The sequence below is a fragment of the Solanum dulcamara genome, chromosome 1, assembly GCF_947179165.1.
Source record: "Solanum dulcamara chromosome 1, daSolDulc1.2, whole genome shotgun sequence".
In the NCBI taxonomy this organism is placed as follows: Eukaryota; Viridiplantae; Streptophyta; class Magnoliopsida; order Solanales; family Solanaceae; genus Solanum; species Solanum dulcamara.
In genome coordinates this window covers 19658863-19678219 of record NC_077237.1, presented here as the reverse complement: position 1 = coordinate 19678219, position 19357 = coordinate 19658863, and the positions used below count along the sequence as shown (strand labels likewise).

Genomic DNA, 19357 nt, shown 5'->3' with positions numbered 1-19357 from the left:
ATTCTACTTATTTCTATATTACTTGTCGATCACACGCTTTTGCGTGTCCCTCAAAATTTCGTGTACTTCATATGAGATACTGTGAATATACGAAACGATATGTCTTGTATTATTTGAATGAGAGGAAGTTCTTTCTTAGTAGAAATATGATGTTTAGGGAGACTCTATTCCTATTCACTATTCTTAACTACTATAAATATAGGTTGTTTCAACATACTTACAATAGCTTAGATTTAAAACAAGGTTAGTTATCAAAGAAAAGGACTAGACTACCAAGAGATATTTTCTCTGAAAATGTTGGTTGTAAGGCCTCTTCTTGCTCTAACAACAACTGAAAATTGGCATGACCATCAGATGGGTGTGTACAATGTGTTGTTCTTCAGGTGTTTTGTTTGATGAAGTTTACAAAAAATATTCTTCAAGATTTTCAAAATTTTGGATTTAACGGGCAAGGGAAGAGCTTGTGTGTATGTTCATTAAATTCCTCCACGGGTTTAACCAATCTCCTAGACAATGAAACGCGAAGCTTGTTGAAGCTCTGTTGATTTTTGATTAAAAAATGAGAAAAATAACAGAAAGAAATATGGAGGGGGGATATTGCAATATTGTGAAAAGGGATTATTTTACGGAAAATGATCAAATATATCTCTATACTATTGGAAATAATATATATATATATATATATATATATATCATTCGTTATACTTTCAGTTTATATATACCCCTCCCCTTGTACTCTTGCACAAATACACTCCTAATTTTGTAATGTCCGAATTCTTGAAAAATTACTTTTTCATGTGAAATGACCATTTTATCCTTCTTTTTATCAGTTTCATGCTTTGTTTGTGTTTCGTGAATGGTTTGTATGGTCTCCGATGTGATCGGGAGAGATTTTAGTGATTTTGGGACTTTGGATAGAATTTTTATGAGATAATAGACTTTGGTCAACATTACAAGATCCGAATGTCGGATGGTGATTCTATCAGTTCTGTTGCATCTGAAACGTTGAGTTGGTCTAATAAGGGGTAGAGGCCCAAGACGTTAGAGTTTGTTTTGAGTATTTAGGTTAAAAATTGAGTTTTAGGTCTAAGAGAAGTATGTGGGTATTTTGGTCATAACAACCTTTTTTTGGAAATCCGATAATTCTATTAGCTCCAAAACATATTTTTCGATCAATTTGCACTAATGGTTCATGTTTATAGGATTTCAGATGAGTTCTAAGGGTTAAAAACATGTTTTGAAAGATGTTGGTGCAAGTTGACCGCGGTCAACAAACCCTTTTTTGGTTGAAAATAGCCCAATTCGGGTTTCTTCCTCATTTTTTTTTTATTTTCACAATTGTTACTCTATTGGAGCTTAGGAGAGATAATTTTTGAAGCAATCTTTTGAGGAAATTCATTAGAGTAAGTCTCTTTACCGTTTCTAAATCATTTCTAATAATTTTATCTTCCAAAAATATTTCAAAATCATGATTTCAATGTGGGTTTTGAAATTTTTCTCCTGAATTTCAAAATTAGTAATTTCATAATTTCGAACTCAATTTCTAATTGATTTTAATGAGTTTTTCAACCACAAACTCCTCTTGATGTGTAGAACATGACTTTCAAGTAAAATTTCAGTTTTATTCTTTTCATTTTCGAGGTAATTTTTGAACGATTTTGACCCTGATTCTTAAACATTGAGATATGGATATCGTCAAACTCCTTTTGACGAATCCTTTTCATTTTTGATAGTTGAGGATCATTTCAGAGTCGATATTTGAGGTTAAAGCTTTAGTAGAGTGTTCGACTGAAGTTTTTGGCCTTCGAGGTAGGTTTGACTATCTTTCTTTTAGATTGAAATTGGATAATTAACCATTCTATGTCGTAGACTTTGGGATGGGGTCGTAATGTGATTTGGAACTGTTGTTTATATTGTGATGATCTTGTGGGGGCTTGATCATATTGTGATACCCGAATGGGGGCTTGATTATATTGTGTTGCCTGTGTGGGGGTTATTTGTGTGGTTTAGCTCGTGTGGGGACTTTATTTTCTATTCTATTTTCTTCGAGAGCATGTGATTCATGATTTGCCTGTGAGGGTGGTTTGTAACACTATTTGACTTATAATGCCCGCGTGATGGGTTGAGTTGGGGATTTTAATCACACATGAGTAATGAAACGTTTTCAAAAGGGGTGAACATTTATTTCAATTTATTTCCTTTCCATTACTATCTATTTGAGGATGTATATCATGTGTAGGTTGAGTTTTGAGAATTTTGAACCTTATATTACATGTTGAGTTGAATATTGCCTTCATGTCCTAAGTGTTATGATGCATTCATCCTCATTCATAATATCATTGATCTTGGGAAGTTGAGAAATGTCGAAATTCTTTTTGAGAAAGAAAATGGGACACCTTTTTATATCTTTCACTACGAGCTAGGTGACAAATTGATGAGATATTGAAATTGTGATTTGGTATATGGACTGCGAGTCCCCCATGGATCCTTGTCTAGAAGTCTTAGCTCAACAGGTATATACGATAGGTTGTGCAACAACCTTGATTCCATCGTACCACCATATCATTGCATTGCATTGCTCTTTGAATTATTTGACTTATCTGATAATATGTGATATTGAGTTGGCCTTATAGTTCACTTTACTCACGCCGTTCTATATAAATTGGCGGCATCGATGCCAAAGTGAAATTTTTTGTATGCAGGTGAAAGCATTCCTTAGCTTACTTCATAAGTTTGATTAGTTCCTTATACTTAGTCAGTCAAATCTATTGAGTACATGTGGATTGTACTCACCCCTACTTCTGTGTCACTTGTGATATAGATTCTAGTCAGGGTATTACACGCGACAGCTGATCCCCTCTAGCGCATAGATATATTTTGGATTGGTGGTGAGATCTTGTGTTATGGATCACCATTAGTTCCATCTCTTGTTTCAGTCTTTGTTATTATTCAGAAACTTATGGTGTATTGTATTAGATGTTTTTTATACTTATGACACTAGGTTTTGAGATATTTCTTCTTTTCTTTTCTTTTGTGGCCTGACTTCCCCTTTGGGAGTCTCGTATGTGATTTACTGTTTGGCTTACACTTCAGGTTGGGATTTGGGATGTGTGTCATCATGACCTCGATTTTTAGATCGTGACAAATTTTAACAGAGAAACACATGTCAGCTTAAGAATCAAATAACCCACCCCCAATTTTAAATACCCAATTTCTTTGAAACCCACCCATTTGACCCATCTTCTTCGGTGACCCACCTTAAAAACCCATTTTCATAAGTCATCTTCTCTATTTAAAACTTTCATTAAAATCAGTGCTTATTTTGCTCACATTCAAGGTATGAATTCATTTTTAATTGTTTTTGCTATATCTAGAATTGGCTATAGAGGTCCTATGTGTGACTATTTTGAATTGATATATCCACATTTTTTGAAGAGGAAAAAAAGCATCTATATATCCATTAGCCTTATATTAATTTGTACTTGATTCTGATTGCACTCCCACCAATCCTTTAAATGGCAACATGCAATCTATTTTCCCCTCTTACTACCTACTAGTATGTTTCATGAAAACTAATGTCTAATGAACATCTACCTAAATGTCTTTCATTGCTTTAGAATATTTGAGATATCATAGCAATACATTTCATACTTGAGAAATCCCATTTTTTGTCAACAAAAATTTTCTATCATCCAATAATTTTTTTCAGGGAAAAAAAAGTTTTTCCACTAAATTCTTGTACCATTTTTAAGCTTCGGTTGCAAGTATTGTTATCATAAAATCATTATGTCATTGATTGAAGGTAAGAAGATAAATTCAACTTCCATCGCATCAAAAGGGTAAAACATCGGGTTAGAATTCCTTGGTGTACCATGATAAGGTATTAGGTTTGAGTGCCATCAAATGATGGCCTAAAATACCTTCTTATGAATAAGACGTTGGGTTCAAGTCTCAACGCAATATATAGTGATGACTGAGCAAATTGATATGCTCTTGATAAAAAATATGAAATATGTCCCTTCGCTCCATTTCCTAAAGTGAATGTGGTAGCAGTATATGATAAATCAGAAATATGACATAATGATTTTTATGGTGAAACGAATGAACATGAACGTGGAAAAGACCAAAATTACGTTAATCATCATTGTGGTAATCTTTAAAGAAGAACATTACGGGTTCTTAAAATAGTACTTCAAAATTTGAAAGTAATTTTTGTCATCAAAGTAATATGAAAGGTCATTGGGGGACCCTGGCAACTGGAATGTGGAGAGGGATAGAAGGGGGAAAGTGAATAATGCTCCTCAATTAATCACATTGAAGAGTGAACACATTCGAGGCTCTTGACCAAAAGGAGAACACAATGGCAGAGAACATTACAACAATGACAAATAATATACATAATAATGGTACAAGTAATAAAGGGGATCCATCACAAGATGAAGGGGAAAGAGAAGAAAATGTCAACCTAGGAATGGATCACAAAAACATTTGGTTTAGTCTTACAAGCTGATCATCAGCAGTCTTCTCCTCTTGCAATAAGCAAAGAGCCTGCAAAAGATTTCAACAATCAACACGAAGATACTCAAAGTAATAAAGTAATGAGCAATGGTGACAAAGATGAAGAAGAGAAATCACAAAATATTGATAATGGTGAAAAGCGCATGAAGAATCATGAAGAAGAGAAGCAGAAAATACACAATGTAGTAGATACTGTTTCTACATATCAAAAAATTAAAAGCCCTGAGAAGCATGGAGAGCTATGTATTATTAACAAAGAGCAGAATAATGACATGAATAATGTTATGATATCAAGAGATTCTATGAACATGAATTACAATAGTCCTGAAAAGCATGGTGTGGATCATAATAGTATTGAATAAAAAGTTGGAAGACATAGCAAATAACTCAACTAAGAGTGTCAATAGTTTATTTCAGTGGAGCAGCAACAGTAGTGTTGGTACAACAAACAAAAATCATGAAATGGAGAGGGAGAATAATATGGCCATAGTGGTAATACCCACAGCATTGCAGTTTGATGAATACCAAGTAGTGAGCGTTCATACTGAATCACCAAATAGTACTTTACATGGCATTCTCGTTCATAAGTTAGTAGATTCAGAGCCAGAGGACCTAACAGAGATTAAGGAGGTTGATTACACTACTGTTTCAGAATTAAATGAAGAGCAGATATATATTGATGCAGATCTTTCTCCAAGGGTAATGAAGGTTGTTAAGTCCGCTAGAAATGACAAGAAACAAGGTAATGGAGAATCCGATCAACCTCTTAGAGTTCAACCAAGGAGACAGGTTATATCCCAATACTCTAAAAATAAATGAAGGCTTTCATATGGAATATTAGGTCAGTAAGGTCTCAACATGCATTTCAAAGAATGCAAATGTTGCATAACTTTCACAAGTTTGCATTTGTTGCTCTAATGGAGCCTTTTCAGCCTGTTCAATACATCAACAGATATAGAAGGAGACTTAGAATGCCTATGGTAATCCACAACAGCAATGATAAAATATGGGTATTCACTAACCTTGGCTATGATGTTACAGTGGTGAGTAACACAGATCAACAAATCACTATTTTGTTGCTTAATCAAAACTCTGCATTTAGCTTTTATGCACCTTTAGTATATGCTAAGTGTGACAGTATTCAGAGGCTGGAGCTTTGGGATGGTTTATATCAATTATCTGGAGGAATGGATAGACCATGACTAATTGGAGGAGACTTTAATGTGGTACTTAGTGGGGAAGAAAAGATAGGGGGTTTACCTGTTGTGGCTGCTAATTATGAAAACTCTAAGACTTGTATAGAGTCTTGTGATCTCTCCCAAGTGCAGTTTAGGGGAAGTCCACTTACATGGTGGAATGGTAGGGCTGCAAATGACTGTATCTTTGAAAGATTGGATAGAATCTTGATAAACACTGATCTACAGAACATGTTTTCACACTCCGAGGTTGACCATTTTCCTAGAAAAGGCTCAGATCATGCCTAAATGTTGCTTACCTGTGAGGACAAAAATTACCAATAAAATGAAATCTTTTAGGTTTCTAAAATTCTGGACAGAGCATAATACTTTCAAAGATGTGGTTAGGTTGAATTGGGACTCTTCTTATTCTTCAAATCCCTTTTTAGACTTTAAGAGGAAGATCAAGAAGGTTATAAGGGCCCTTTCTATATGGGGTAAGGAGAGCTTTGAGGACATCTTTCAGCAACTTATCATTAGAGAGGAGATAGCAAAAATTAAGGAAAAGTTGTTTGAAGAAACTCCCTTTCTATATGGGGTAAGGAGAGCTTTGAGGACATCTTTCAGCAACTTATCATTAGAGAGGAGATAGCAAAAATTAAGGAAAAGTTGTTTGAAGAAACTCCTACAGATGATTAGAGAGCTATTATGCAGATAGCCAAAGCCAAGTATAGTAAATATCTTCATTTTGAAGAAATGCTCTGGCAACAAAATTCAGGATATGAATGATTTGAAAGCAGGGATAGGAACACCATATTCTTTCATAGCCTGGTTAAAGAAAGGAGACAGAAGATAAAAGTGGCAAAAATTCAAAATTCTCAGGGTTTATAGTTAGAGGAGGAAGAAGATATAGCAGTTGATGAAGTAGAGCATTTCCGAAATCAATTTAAACAAGATAGGGACACTACTAGTTTTCCGTTGTTATCTCATATCCCAAAATTAATTTCTGATGTGGAGAATACAACTTTGAGGGTAATTTCAGATGGTGAAGCGGTGAAGAGTATAGTCTCAGACTTAATGGTGATAGTACTAGTGATCCTGATGAGTTGACTGGCAGATTTTTTCATGTATGTTGGGATATTGTAGGCTCAGACATCATAACGATGGTGCAAGAGTTTTTTGCTGGTAACACTATTCCGAAGTCTATAACTCATACTAATTTGGTCCTTATACCTAAGAAGAACAATGTTCAAACCTTCTCAGATATGAGACCTATTAGTTTGAGTAATTTTGTCAATAAAATTCTTTCTAGAATCATTCATGATAGATTGGAGAACATTCTGCCTAAATTGATATCTTCTAATCAGTCTGGTTTTGTCAAAGGGAGAAGTATTATTGAAAATGTCCTCTTGGCTCAGGATTTGGTTACAGATATCACCAAAAGGGTAAAGCCTGCTAATATTGTCATAAAGCTAGACATGACCAAAGCGTATAATAGAGTATCTTGATTTTTTCTTATGAAAGTGTTAAGGAAAATAGGGTTCTCTGACATATTTATAGATATGGTTTGGAGGCTGATTTCTAACAATTACTACTCTGTTTTACTGAATGGTCAGTCTTATGGGTTTTTTTTTCACTCTACTAGGGGAGAGAAGCAGGGAGATCCACTTTCCCCAACCCTTTTTATTCTTTCAGCAGAGATTCTCTCTAAAGCTCTTAACTCCTTATTTCATGATCCTAAATTTGTAGGGTATGGAATGCCTAAGTGGAGTGCCAATCTGAATCATCTAGCATACGTGGATGACACAATTATTTTTGCTTCATATAATGATTATTCTTTATGGAGAATCATGGTTGTCTTGCAGGATTATGAGAAGCAATCTGGTCAAAAGGTGAATAAAGAGAAGAGTTTTTACTGCTTGCATCAGAAAGTAGCTGCTGGAATCTCACACCAGGTGGAACAATGTATAGGAATGAGTACAGGCTCCTTTCCTATGAAATATTTAGGTTGTACTATTACTTATTCTAGGAAAAGGAAGAAACATTATACTGATTTATTTGAGAAAGTAAGAGGGAAACTTCAAGTGTGGAAAGGAAATATGCTCTCCTTTGGTGGTAAAGAAGTTCTTCTTACTAGTGTTCTTCAAAGCATACCTATCTATGTTCTATCTGCTCTTACCCCTCCTAAATGTGTTATTAAGGAACTACACAGGATCTTTGCTAAAAAAATTTGGAGTAATAAGGAATCATGTAGAAGTAAGCACTGGTCTGGTTTGTTTGCCTAGATAGGAAGGTGGACTAGGCTTTAGGTCTATGTTTGATATTACTTAGGCTATGTATGCTAAACTGTGGTGGAGGTTTAAGACACAAAAAACGTTATGGTCGAACTTCTTATGGAATAAATATTGTAAGAAGCAAATTACTACTTTGGTTCAATGTAAAGGGGGTTGTCAGGTTTGGAAACACATGCTGGAAAATAGGGAGTGCCTAGAACACAACACTTTTGGTGGGAACCTAGAGGAGGTACTTCTATGATGTGGTATGATAACCAGACCAATCTTGGTCCCTTATTCTTGCACCAGTCAGATGTGCACACTTGTCAACCTATGCGAGACATTGGAGAGCTCTTACTGAAGAGGGTTCGGATTTTATGGCTTTACAAGGTGCCTTACCTAAGTATGTGGTGGACCACATCAGGCTTCACATGTTTTTTGAGCAGCCAGGTGAACAAGGAGGTAATCTCTGGTGGACTAAGTCTAGTACAGGTAATTTTAGTGTTAAAAGTGCTTGGGAGTTGTTGAGACAAAAAGTTGATACGGATGAGGATATGAAACGTTTATGGATTAAGGGGTTACCACTTAAATTCTCCTTTCTAGCTTGGGGAATTTGGAATGGTAAAGTTCCTGTGTCAACTTTAATGCATTGTTGGAATCCTGACATATCTCAGAATTGCATGTGTTGCTCTATTCCAGTGGAGGAGACTATCGAGCACCTATTCCTCACAGGTGAGGTAGCTGTCAGAATCTGGGATCATTATTTTAGAACTGGTGGTCTCCTAGGTCCTATGCTCAATCTGAAACAAACTATGAGAAGGTGGTGGTCTTCAGAAGGGAGCTTTAAAATTCAAGTGGTTTATCAGGTTGCCCCCGTTGTTATTTTGTGGTACTTATGGAAGAGAAGGAACACTATTTTACATAGAGGTTCAATTTCAGAAAGGAAGATTATTTGGGAGATTAACAACACTATTTTGAAGGTGATTAAATCAAGGTTCAAAAGTGATATTGGGAGGAAAGATTGGCATGCTATCATTACAGAGCTACAGAGACATAGAAATACCTATAAGATCAATATTGTGAGATGGATTCCTTCTCCTGTTAATTGGGCAAAATGCAATACTGACGAAGCATCCCGGGGTAATCCAGGACCTAGTTCTGTAGCCTTTTGCATTATAGATCACTCGCAAGAGTACAACATTCTTTTCGGGAAGGAAATACTCTTGCTGATTATTTTGCTAACCTAGTTTTTGATTTTGCAGGTGATTATCAATTCAACAGCATTGAAAGCATTCGAAGAATTCTAAACTTGGACAAAAGTGAGACTCCTCAAATAAGAAGAAGACAAATAGATTAGAGTAATACATCTTTAGGGAGGCTATTGTCTATGGTAGATGCAATTGGAAGTCGACTGTTAGTACTTTAATTCTTTAACTATTGACTGAATTAATTTCATAATGGTTTGAGTATATGCACCTGTTCGTCTAATACCAAACTAGGTCATCGATTAATCGGCCGAGTGCTTTTCTCATTGAGATAAAGAGAAGGGAACGAAATCATGATTTTCAATAGAAAAGTTGAGATACTATACCTCTTCTAGAGTGGGTTAATCAGATCTAAGAAGCTGTGGTCTACCATGGATGTTGAAGAACCAATCTTGATTAGATGAACTTCATATAGTGGATGAAAGTTCCCTGAACGAGCTCAGATTAGCTTGATTCTTTTTTCTTTTCATTTTTGCTCTTTCTTTCTTAGGGCCTGCTGTGTATAGATTCGTTTTAATTAATAAATGGCCTTTGGAGCCGCCTTTAAAATTTAAAAAAATATAATACTTTACCTAAATCGCATAATGAAAAAGCTCAATTACAACTTATCTCTCATTTTTTTTAAATTACCTGATTTTCTTGATTTTTTCCAAATTTCTGATACATTGGTGGTTCTTCTGATACATCATATTTTGGGTGTATAATAATTAATGTTGTTGATTTATTTATGAATAGTAACATAATTTAAGTTAGGATTGGTTGTTTCAATCAATTACCATGGTAATTAAGGGAAATAATCCTTAAAAAAACGTAACAGTTATGAAGAGAAAGAAAAACTCAAAAAACAGAGCATAACTGCGAATAAAAAATTCAATCCAAAATTCGATTTTCATCAAGCGAATCGAGAATTCATCTCGCTAACAAAACTTCAGACATAACAACAAGAATATTGGACTCAAACAGGACCATTGATGCAACTAAAAAAATCCACCTATAACTCCAGTAATGCGGAACGCTTCCTCAACATTAAGTTTCTTACCATTGGGTCCAATAGCCTTGGAATTAGGCCTACCAGTGAGCAAACCAGCAATGTAGGACAACGGGACAAGATCACCCGAGGCAGTGATCGTGCCACGTAGAGGCAAACACGGGGTTATGTTGTTGTTGATCAACTTTGTAATTGCTTCCAAGATTTCAAATCAACAAGATGTATCAGAAATATTAAAGCTTGATACATGAGAATCTGTTACAAAAATAAGATGTATCAGAATCATTAAATCTTGATTCATGAGAATCTGATACATAAACAGATGTATCAAAATTATTAAATCTTGATACATAAACTAGATGTATCAGAAGCAGTAAAGCTTGATACATGAGAATCTGATACATAAACAGGATGTATCAGAATTATTATATCTTGATACATGAGAATCTGATACATAAACAGATGTATCAAAATTATTAAATCTTGATACATAAACTAGATGTATCAGAAGCAGTAAAACTTGATACATGAGAATCTGATACATAAACAGGATGTATCAGAATTATTATATCTTGATACATGAGAATCTGATACATAAACAAGATGTATCAGAAGCACTAAAGCTTGATACATGAGATTCTGATACATAAACAATATGTATCAGAAGTATTAAAAAATGATACATGAGAATCTGATACATAAATAAGATGTATCAGAAGCAAACAAGTTTGATACATGAGAATATGATACAAAAACAAAATGTATAGAAGCAGTAAGACTTGATAAATGAGAATCTGATACATAAACAAGATGTATCAAAAGCAGTCAAGTTTGATATATGAGAATATGATACATAGACTTTCATCTTATATTCGAGGTTGATACATGAGAAAAACTTAAAAGTCTGCTAAATTGTTGAATAGCCAAAAAAATGTTTACTATTGGTGCAAAAACATAATTGTACATTCTACTACTATAAAATTCAAAAAAAAACTACTCAACGTCCATTAGTTCTCCTTGACTAGGAGAGATGAAATCTCTCTTAGTTTTTTTTGGATCATCGTTTTCGCTAACATAATCATCCTTGGCCTTCGACAACTATAATTCCACAATAGTGCGGCATATCTTGAACGGAAGAATTCGACATGTAGTGCAGTAGTTGGAATAGAAATTCCATCACTAAGATATTCAGCAAAAATAGCCAGAAAAATACCACAATCTCTGCAAAAAAGGAATACACAACTTTTTAAAAAATAAAATTGACATATAAATGATTTAGATACAACTTGAAATTGATACATAAACAGGATGTATCAGAACCATTAAAGCTTGATACATGAGAATCTGATACATAAACAATATATATCAAAAGCAGTAAAACTTGATACATGAGAATCCGATACCAAAACACGATGTATCAGAAGCATTAAATCTTTGATACATAAGAATCTGATACATAAACTAGATGTATCAGAAGCAGTAAAGTTTGATACATGAGAATCTGATACATAAACAAGATGTATCAGAAGCAATAAAGCTTGATACATGAAAATCTGATACAAAAACACGATGTATCAGAAGCATTAAAGCTTGATACATAAGAATCTGATACATAAACCAGATGTATCAGAAGCAGTGAATCTTCAGATAAAATGATATTTTTAAAAAAATACATCTTAGATGAACTCAAACCTTTGGGAGATTAGGGCGTGTTGTAACTCATTCAATCTTCTTGTCTGCTTCTTTAGGTGCATGTTGAACTAGAGATTTCGACTTCAATTTCGCACGTAGCTTATCCATCACTGCTGGATCGTTACGATGTTTGAATCTAATCTCGTCGTAACTTTCCCAAGATGAATCAGAACCCGGTGAAACAGGAATTCCTTGAACCCTTCGATAACTAAAAGCTATGAAAATAGAGAGAGAATGCAATTGAGAATCAAAAGGAGATGATGGATTGTAACCTCTAACTCGTATGAGTGATTTTAGGCAAGAAATTAGGGATATGATCAGTGAATTTCTTAAATTTTTGAATCTTGAAAATGGAGAGAGAACGAGAGAAAATGGTTTAGAGGAGAGAGAATATTTTTCAGTTATGTATTCGGAAGATGAAGGGGAAAACTGAAAATAAGGAATTTTGGTAAAATTTTTAAAGGGTTGGGACTTTCAGAAAATATGGTAATAAAAGGTGTGTAGTTTGGTAATTTTTCCATAAAAGAAGTCATTGGGCACGTGGTTATAATAATTTGATCCTTTCAAATTGATGTTGAGGTGGGTCAAATAAATATGTTAAATTCTAACGAAAACTTATGCAACACATATAAATGGTTATATTCAACTCCTTGAAGAGATTGTGATACCACTTTTTCATACAATCAATGCTCTGTTACCACTTATTAGGATCGAAATAATCAGATGTCATGCAAAAGTTAGCAAAACAAACCTAATACCTCCTCCACAATCTTCCTCCTTAGTGTCATGTTTATGATCTATGTAATAATATAAATAAAGGATGAGTAGTCATATTGTTGACACACTTGAAATTTTGAGAAACACTTGAAATATAATTGGAAGAAAAACGAAAGTTCTATCTTGTTCTCTTTAGACTTTGTCTATTTTCTTATTTCATGTTATTACTCTTTTTGCTTAGTTTTACAACAAAAGTTAATATTTAAAAAATATATGCCATTAATTGATATTAAATTAGGTATTTAAAAATATATAATATTTGTAACTAATATTATATACATTTATTTGATATTATTTAATTAATTATAAAAATTTAAACAACACACTTTTAAAAATATCATACACTCAATGTTTGACAAAAAGATTACTAATATTTATAAACATAGCATAATATGATTCAAACAAAAATAATAATCTATCAATGGTAAGTAAAAAATGGACAAGATGCAATGTGAAATAACAAGTCAATAGTATTAAAATAAATAAATTGAATTCGAAATATAACTTAAATTTCAAATTTTAAAAAAATTAAATTTAACACAATACTCTTATATAAAATTCCAACATAACATAAAATAACTTTCAAAATAACTTAAGTAAATATAATTCAAAAGAAAGGAAAAACGTAAGTCTGTAACTTCATTCAACGAAAAAATTCTACTTTAGTAACATTTTTCATTATATACCAAATTTGTTAGTGACTCATTCTTTCTAACATTAGGAGGTGTAGTTTCAAAAGCTAGAATAATAATGTAGTTATATTGAAAAAAAATAAAAAATAAAAAATAAAAATATATATATAAAAAATACGAGCAATTATATGGAGTAACAAGAAGGTTGAGAAATGAGAAGAAAGTAAATGAAAGAAAAGTATATATATTTTTTTGGTTAAAAAAGAAAAGTATATTTACCAATTAAAATAATTTAAAAAGTAAAATAAGAAAAGAAATTAAAATAATAAAAATGATAAATAGATTGAAAAGACAACAACTTAAAATAAAATAAATTAAAAAGTGACTCAGTCATGTTATTGCCCTCATATCTCAACCTCCTCTTGGAAATAGGAAAGTGTAATTACCCTCTCTCAATCACACAAAATTTTCTACCAATCAAGTAATTACATGGTCAAACAATCAGGTCAAACTATGTAATTCCAAGCAATTACACTCAATTCTAATAATCAAGTGTTTTTTTAAATACATCCTTAGAGATAATGCAACTAGCTATTTTATTTTTGCAATATCTTGAGACATATTTAGAACGCTCCTCTTTGAATCAGGAATTGTAGATAATCTTTGTAAAATTAATCTCGTGGATAAATCTGTCAATTTATCTTTGATCTTGCAAGACTTGTGTTCATCTTCTGTTGGATTAAATGAAAAAAATTTATTTCTCATTTCAACTTGTAAAATATCATGCTTAGTGGCATCAAAGATTCAACAATGCTTGTCTTCAAATAACAATTTAATTCTTTTTTTAATAGTTGTCCAACATTCAATAGATTTTTATCAATATTAGGCATGTAAAGAATTTTATCAATTTTGATTGCAACACTCGCTTTTCCTCTTGTAGGAATTAGTCACAATTTTCGATTTGGACTTTTTAATTTTCGTAGACATAAACTCTTTAAAAGATTTCTATTATATGTCATGTGGTTTGTACGATCACTGTCAATCATCCAAATCAGATTTCTTGGTTGAGAAATATGTTGCCACAAACAAGTATTCTTCTTTTTTGATGACAACTTGGACATTTACTTCATATTTTTGAGATTTGTTTTTGCAAATCAAAGCTTCATGACCAAGTTGTTTGCAGATGCACTGTGCAAGTAGCCTTTTTCAATATTTAAAAATGGAGGATGCCTTTTTTTTTGCCACGATGCTAACAAGGTCTAATTTTTCATTGAATTATTACCCTTTCTTTGAATTTTGTGGTTGGTTGCCAAGGCTCTTTCAATCATACATCTTGCCCCATAAGATTCCGTTGCTCTTGTGCCTGCAATGTATATAGCAATCTGCCAAGGTAACCTTTGGATATTTTTTTGTATTATTCAAGATAATTATGGATACAATTTTTAGATACTGTAAAAAAAAATCAACAATTCTTGAATCGTCAAATTTAGTTCCAAGCAATTACCTTGTTAACAAAGCTAAGAAGTCGCTATGATTACCCCTTGACGGTCTCAAATTTCTTCATCTTTTGCAATATGAATTTCCATATTAAACTCAACACCTTCATGTCTTGTATTCTTTCATTTTCTGTTGTATTCTTCCTTGTTAACAAAGCTAAGAAGTCGATATGATTACTCCTTGACGTCTCAAATTTCTTCATCTTTTGCAACATGAATTTCCTTATTAAACTCAACACATTCTATTCTTTCATTTTCTGTTGTACCCTTTCTTTAGATAATCTCAAATTCTTTTTTGCTGATGTGAGAGACTAACTCTCGTGAAAATTATTGCAGACACACCATTAAATAAAGTTTTCGCTTTGATTTTTTTAAAATTTTCCTTTTCTTTTGGCTCTTGATCCGGACTTTTATGGGATTATTGGACAGTGAAAGAATATCATAATTCTCCTTCATCGCTTCTAAAGATCTAAAACTTCAAGATAAGTCAAGCTATAGAGGACTCTAATAAAAATAATTTAAAAATCCTAAAATTTAGATATAGATAAGTTGCATTTCTGCAAAAAAAATATTTTTAAGAGATGATGCATCGAATCTGATGAGTCACCACGGAAAGCGAATTCGAGAAAGGTGAAAATAGGACTTCTATTCCGATTGTTCAGCTATTCCGCGTTCAACCCCACTTCCCTCCAGATTTTATCAAGTGGTCATGCTAGAGACATAAACAGCCTTGGATAATTGAATTATGTATTATTTCTGCAATATCCTAAAATATATTTTCAACAAGCTCTCCCATAAACATTGGCTTTGTACAAAGTCATCCTGGATTACTTACTCTTTACTAAAAGAGGCAAATTAAAACTTGTGATCATACCAACTTGTTGATGACATTATGATCATAGGAATTGATCTTGATCTTATTAAGGAGACAAAATAAATTCTACAGAAAACTTTCAAAGTGAGACTTTTAGGTGAACTTAAGTACTTTCTTGGTATTAAGGGAAGGAAATACAATGTGATATGATATATATTCCTCAAGTATGTATATGTATCAATAAATAAACATGAATTAATAATTACAATTATACAAAGCTTATATCAACTTACAGGTCTCATAAAGTTGTCCTCAAGAACTGTACCACAAAATATATAACTGCCAGCAGCAATGCAATTTGGTAAAAATCTCTCTGGAAGCTGTCATCCCTTTGAAAGAACTGCATCCTCATGCAAATACACAATTTTCATCAGATCAAACTTTGCAAAATTTTCTTCATAAATAAACATAATCTCCAAAATTTGAATTCCCTACGCATGTAATTTTTTAATTTATTTTTTGTCCCATTTATGTGGTGATATTTAACTGCACATCAATAGTTTTAAGATAAAATTTTAAAATCTATTGGCAAACTCTAGCTTACTTTATCCTTCCCACCCCCACCCTGTTTATTTTTTACTCGTGCTGCATAAACTTATCCGTCCCACTTTACCTTTGATACCAAGCTTTTCGAGAAATGAGTCAAAAACACTAAAAGTTTCTCTCAATTTCTATGATTCACTTTTTCTTTTTAGTTAGTTCATAAAAGAATGACAACTTTTCTTACTTGACAAAGGTGTACTGTTTTTAACTGTTTGGAACATTACAAAATCTTGTCATATTTTTTAAACTCCGACCAAGACAAACTACATGACATAAATTAGAATAGAGAGAGTATTAATTTATTGTGTGGCCCTATTGCAATCTCTAATTAAGAGTATGAATTTGGAGAATAAAAGAAGAAATACCTTTGCTGGATCACCATAAGGGTCAGGATAGACATCCATGTTTTTATTCTCTTTAGAAGATTTAGAAGTCAAGTCTTTGAGAATATCAGCAACATCTTTTCCAGCTTCAACAGTAGCAAAGAGTCGTCGCGATGCCCAGAAATAAGCTTGAGCAATGATGGATGATCCTGATAAATCCCATTGCTCTTCATGCTCAACTACTTGTCCACTTATTTGGTTCAAAGTGAATCTTGAATTCACTTTGATGATTAAATCCCCTCCTATGCTACCAACCAAAGACTTTGGTTTTCCTTTTATTGTCCACTTAATATTTAACACACTTGTTGACAACATCACCATTTCTTGCACACTCTGCATACCAATACAATGGTAAATATTCATTTCTCTACAATACAATGCAGTGTTGCTGAAAGCAAAAGGTGTGTTCAGGGGGGAGGGTCTCTTGTTAGGATCGAAATAATCAGGGGAAGCTAATAATTGCAAATTAAGATGATGATATATCATATGACAAAGAAAATTATACTAAAACAATCCTAATCTGTTACCGGTTTAGGATTCTGTAGTGCATCAGTTATCCACAATGGTCTCTTGTACTTATCTCGTCCTGTAAAACTTCTCACTGGATCCTGCATTTTTATTGTGTGACACTACATTATACTCCATATAATCTTATCTATTGCCAAATATTGGTAAATTATGGAATATGAATTTATGAAGCAACTTGAGAGATCATAGATTAGAGTACAAGGTTAAGGTTAGTACGTAGTTAGTTGAACTATGACTTGGTGGGAGCATTGTGTCTATAGTAGTATTAGTCGTATATATTTACCATATTAGTTCACTGTGTTACCACATATGTTTGTAAATACTTTGATTTGCTGTCTTTTAGAAACAACATTATGAGTATATCAAGATATATACACGTACCTTGTACTTGACAGATAGAGCAAAGGTACCGAGGGCACGATTGCCTTGGCGAAGCTGGAGAATATCTCGAACAAGCTGCCTAGCAGTAGCTTCAACAGAAGGGCTGCTAATGCATTCAAATTCATTGCATAGTTCCCCAAAATCCATTCCATCTACCAGCTTATCTGCTGTTGCATCTTCAGTAGCTACCTCTGTTCTATTCGACTCATTCATAACTGCCACACACACACATTCAACAAAAACATTAGATACAACAAAACGGTTCAATTGAATTAATTCAGTCTCATTTTACCTCGTAAGGAGAATCTATGGGGTTGATGAATGGAAATAGACTTTCCATTATTATTACTAATGTTGAGGAAGGACCAAAATTTGTAATTTGTGGGAGGAGGAGGAGAAGGAGAAGGAAGAACAACAACAAGAGAAGAAATGGTCATCTCGTTTGTTTCGCCATGATTACTAATTACATTGATTCTCTTTCACTCCCAATAGGATAAGGTGTGATTTTGTTTATGTGGTTCTTGACTTTCTCTTTCTTATTTAGGTGGGGACACCTTATTATCTCCACAAAGCTCTTTAATATGCACTATGAATACATAAAAGGATTCAATGAATTCCAAATAATGGAACATGGAGTCGTATAAGGTGAAAATCTCATGTACGATTTTATAGAGTGACAGTAAGGATGACTATTATATAGCTATTCAAAATCGAACTAAAATCAATAATTCGAGCAAAAAAAATATTATTTTATCGATAATGGATTATTGATTAGCAGTTTGGGTAACGATTTTAATTGTTTTTCTTTATATCGAATTATCGGTTCTTAATGATATGAGATTTTTTCTTAAAGGGGTAACCAATAGCTCGATAATATTTGTCTTAGTGATGAATGAACTAACGTGAGTGGTGTATGTTATTTGCAGATGACATAGTAGTGATTGATGAGACGTGCAATGGAGTTAATTCTAAGTTAGAGGTGTGGAGATGAACTTTAGAGACTAAAGGGTACAAATTAAGCAGGATCAAGATAGAGTATGTAGAGTGCAAATTCAGTGATGCGATGCATGAGGTAGGCATGAAAGTGAGGCTTAACACACAAAACATCTCCAAGAGTGACAAATTCAAGTATCGTGGGTTTATAATCCTGGGAATGGAGATATTGACAATGTATCACACACCGTATTGGTGCAACATGGATAAAGTGAAGGTTGGTCTTTAGAGTTTGCGTGATAAAAGGATACCACTGAAACTCAAAAGTAAGTGCTATAAAGTGGTCGTCAAACCGACTTTGTTATATGGGTTGTAGTGTTGGCCAATCAAAAATCCTTATGTCCAGAAGATGCATGTTGCGAAGATGAGAATGTTGAGGTAGATATGTGGTCATACTAGGAACGATAAGATTAAAAATGATGATATTCATAATAAGGTGGGAGTGACCTTCGTTGTAGACAAAATGAGGAAAACGAAACTGAGATGGTTTGGACATGTGAAGAGGAGATGCATAGATGCACAAGTGAAGAGGTGCGAGAGGCTGGTTATATAGGATATGAGAAGAGGCAGAGGTAGGCCGAAGAAGTATTGGGTAAGAGTAATAAGACAGGATATGACCTAACTTTTGGTTGCCGAGGATAAGACCTTAGATAGAAGGGTATGGAGAACACATATTAAGATAGAAGGTTAGTAGATAGTGTCAGTGGCGGATGCAGAATTTTCGTCTAGGGGGTACAAAAAAAGTAAGCATGTTAATAGTGTTGGCAAATGAACAAGTCAAATTAGATATGAACAGATCGAATCATAAATGAGTGAGTTTATATACACTTTCTTAACCA

General features: G+C 33.4%; 1 protein-coding gene and 1 long non-coding RNA gene across 2 annotated transcripts; both read right to left on the bottom strand.

Annotated features, from left to right (window-relative positions):
* Positions 1-4284: 4284 nt before the first annotated feature.
* On the bottom strand, positions 4285-9750 carry LOC129902915 (uncharacterized). Its single transcript, XR_008770168.1, has 2 exons — positions 9558-9750; positions 4285-4548 (listed from the first exon to the last, which is right to left on the bottom strand). It is a non-coding gene; the product is annotated as an uncharacterized LOC129902915 (long non-coding RNA).
* Positions 9751-15788: 6038 nt separating this feature from the next.
* LOC129902906 (uncharacterized) lies at positions 15789-18057 on the bottom strand. Its single transcript, XM_055978355.1, has 5 exons — positions 17818-18057; positions 17526-17740; positions 17144-17224; positions 16599-16949; positions 15789-16030 (listed from the first exon to the last, which is right to left on the bottom strand). The coding sequence occupies exons 1-5, from the start codon at positions 17960-17962 to the stop codon at positions 15929-15931; spliced, it is 894 nt and encodes a 297-aa protein (XP_055834330.1). The 5' UTR covers positions 17963-18057; the 3' UTR covers positions 15789-15928.
* Between the last annotated feature and the right edge of the window lie 1300 nt (positions 18058-19357).

Excerpts from the sequence above, each read along its gene's own strand:
- LOC129902906 (XM_055978355.1), bottom strand. The coding sequence starts at position 17,962 with ATGACCATTTCTTCTCTTGTTGTTGTTCTTCCTTCTCCTTCTCCTCCT. Across the intron at positions 16,950-17,143 it reads CACTACAGAATCCTAAACCG|AGTGTGCAAGAAATGGTGAT; the intron begins GTAACAGATTAG and ends ATTGGTATGCAG. Across the intron at positions 16,031-16,598 it reads CTTATGGTGATCCAGCAAAG|TTCTTTCAAAGGGATGACAG; the intron begins GTATTTCTTCTT and ends ATGAGGATGCAG.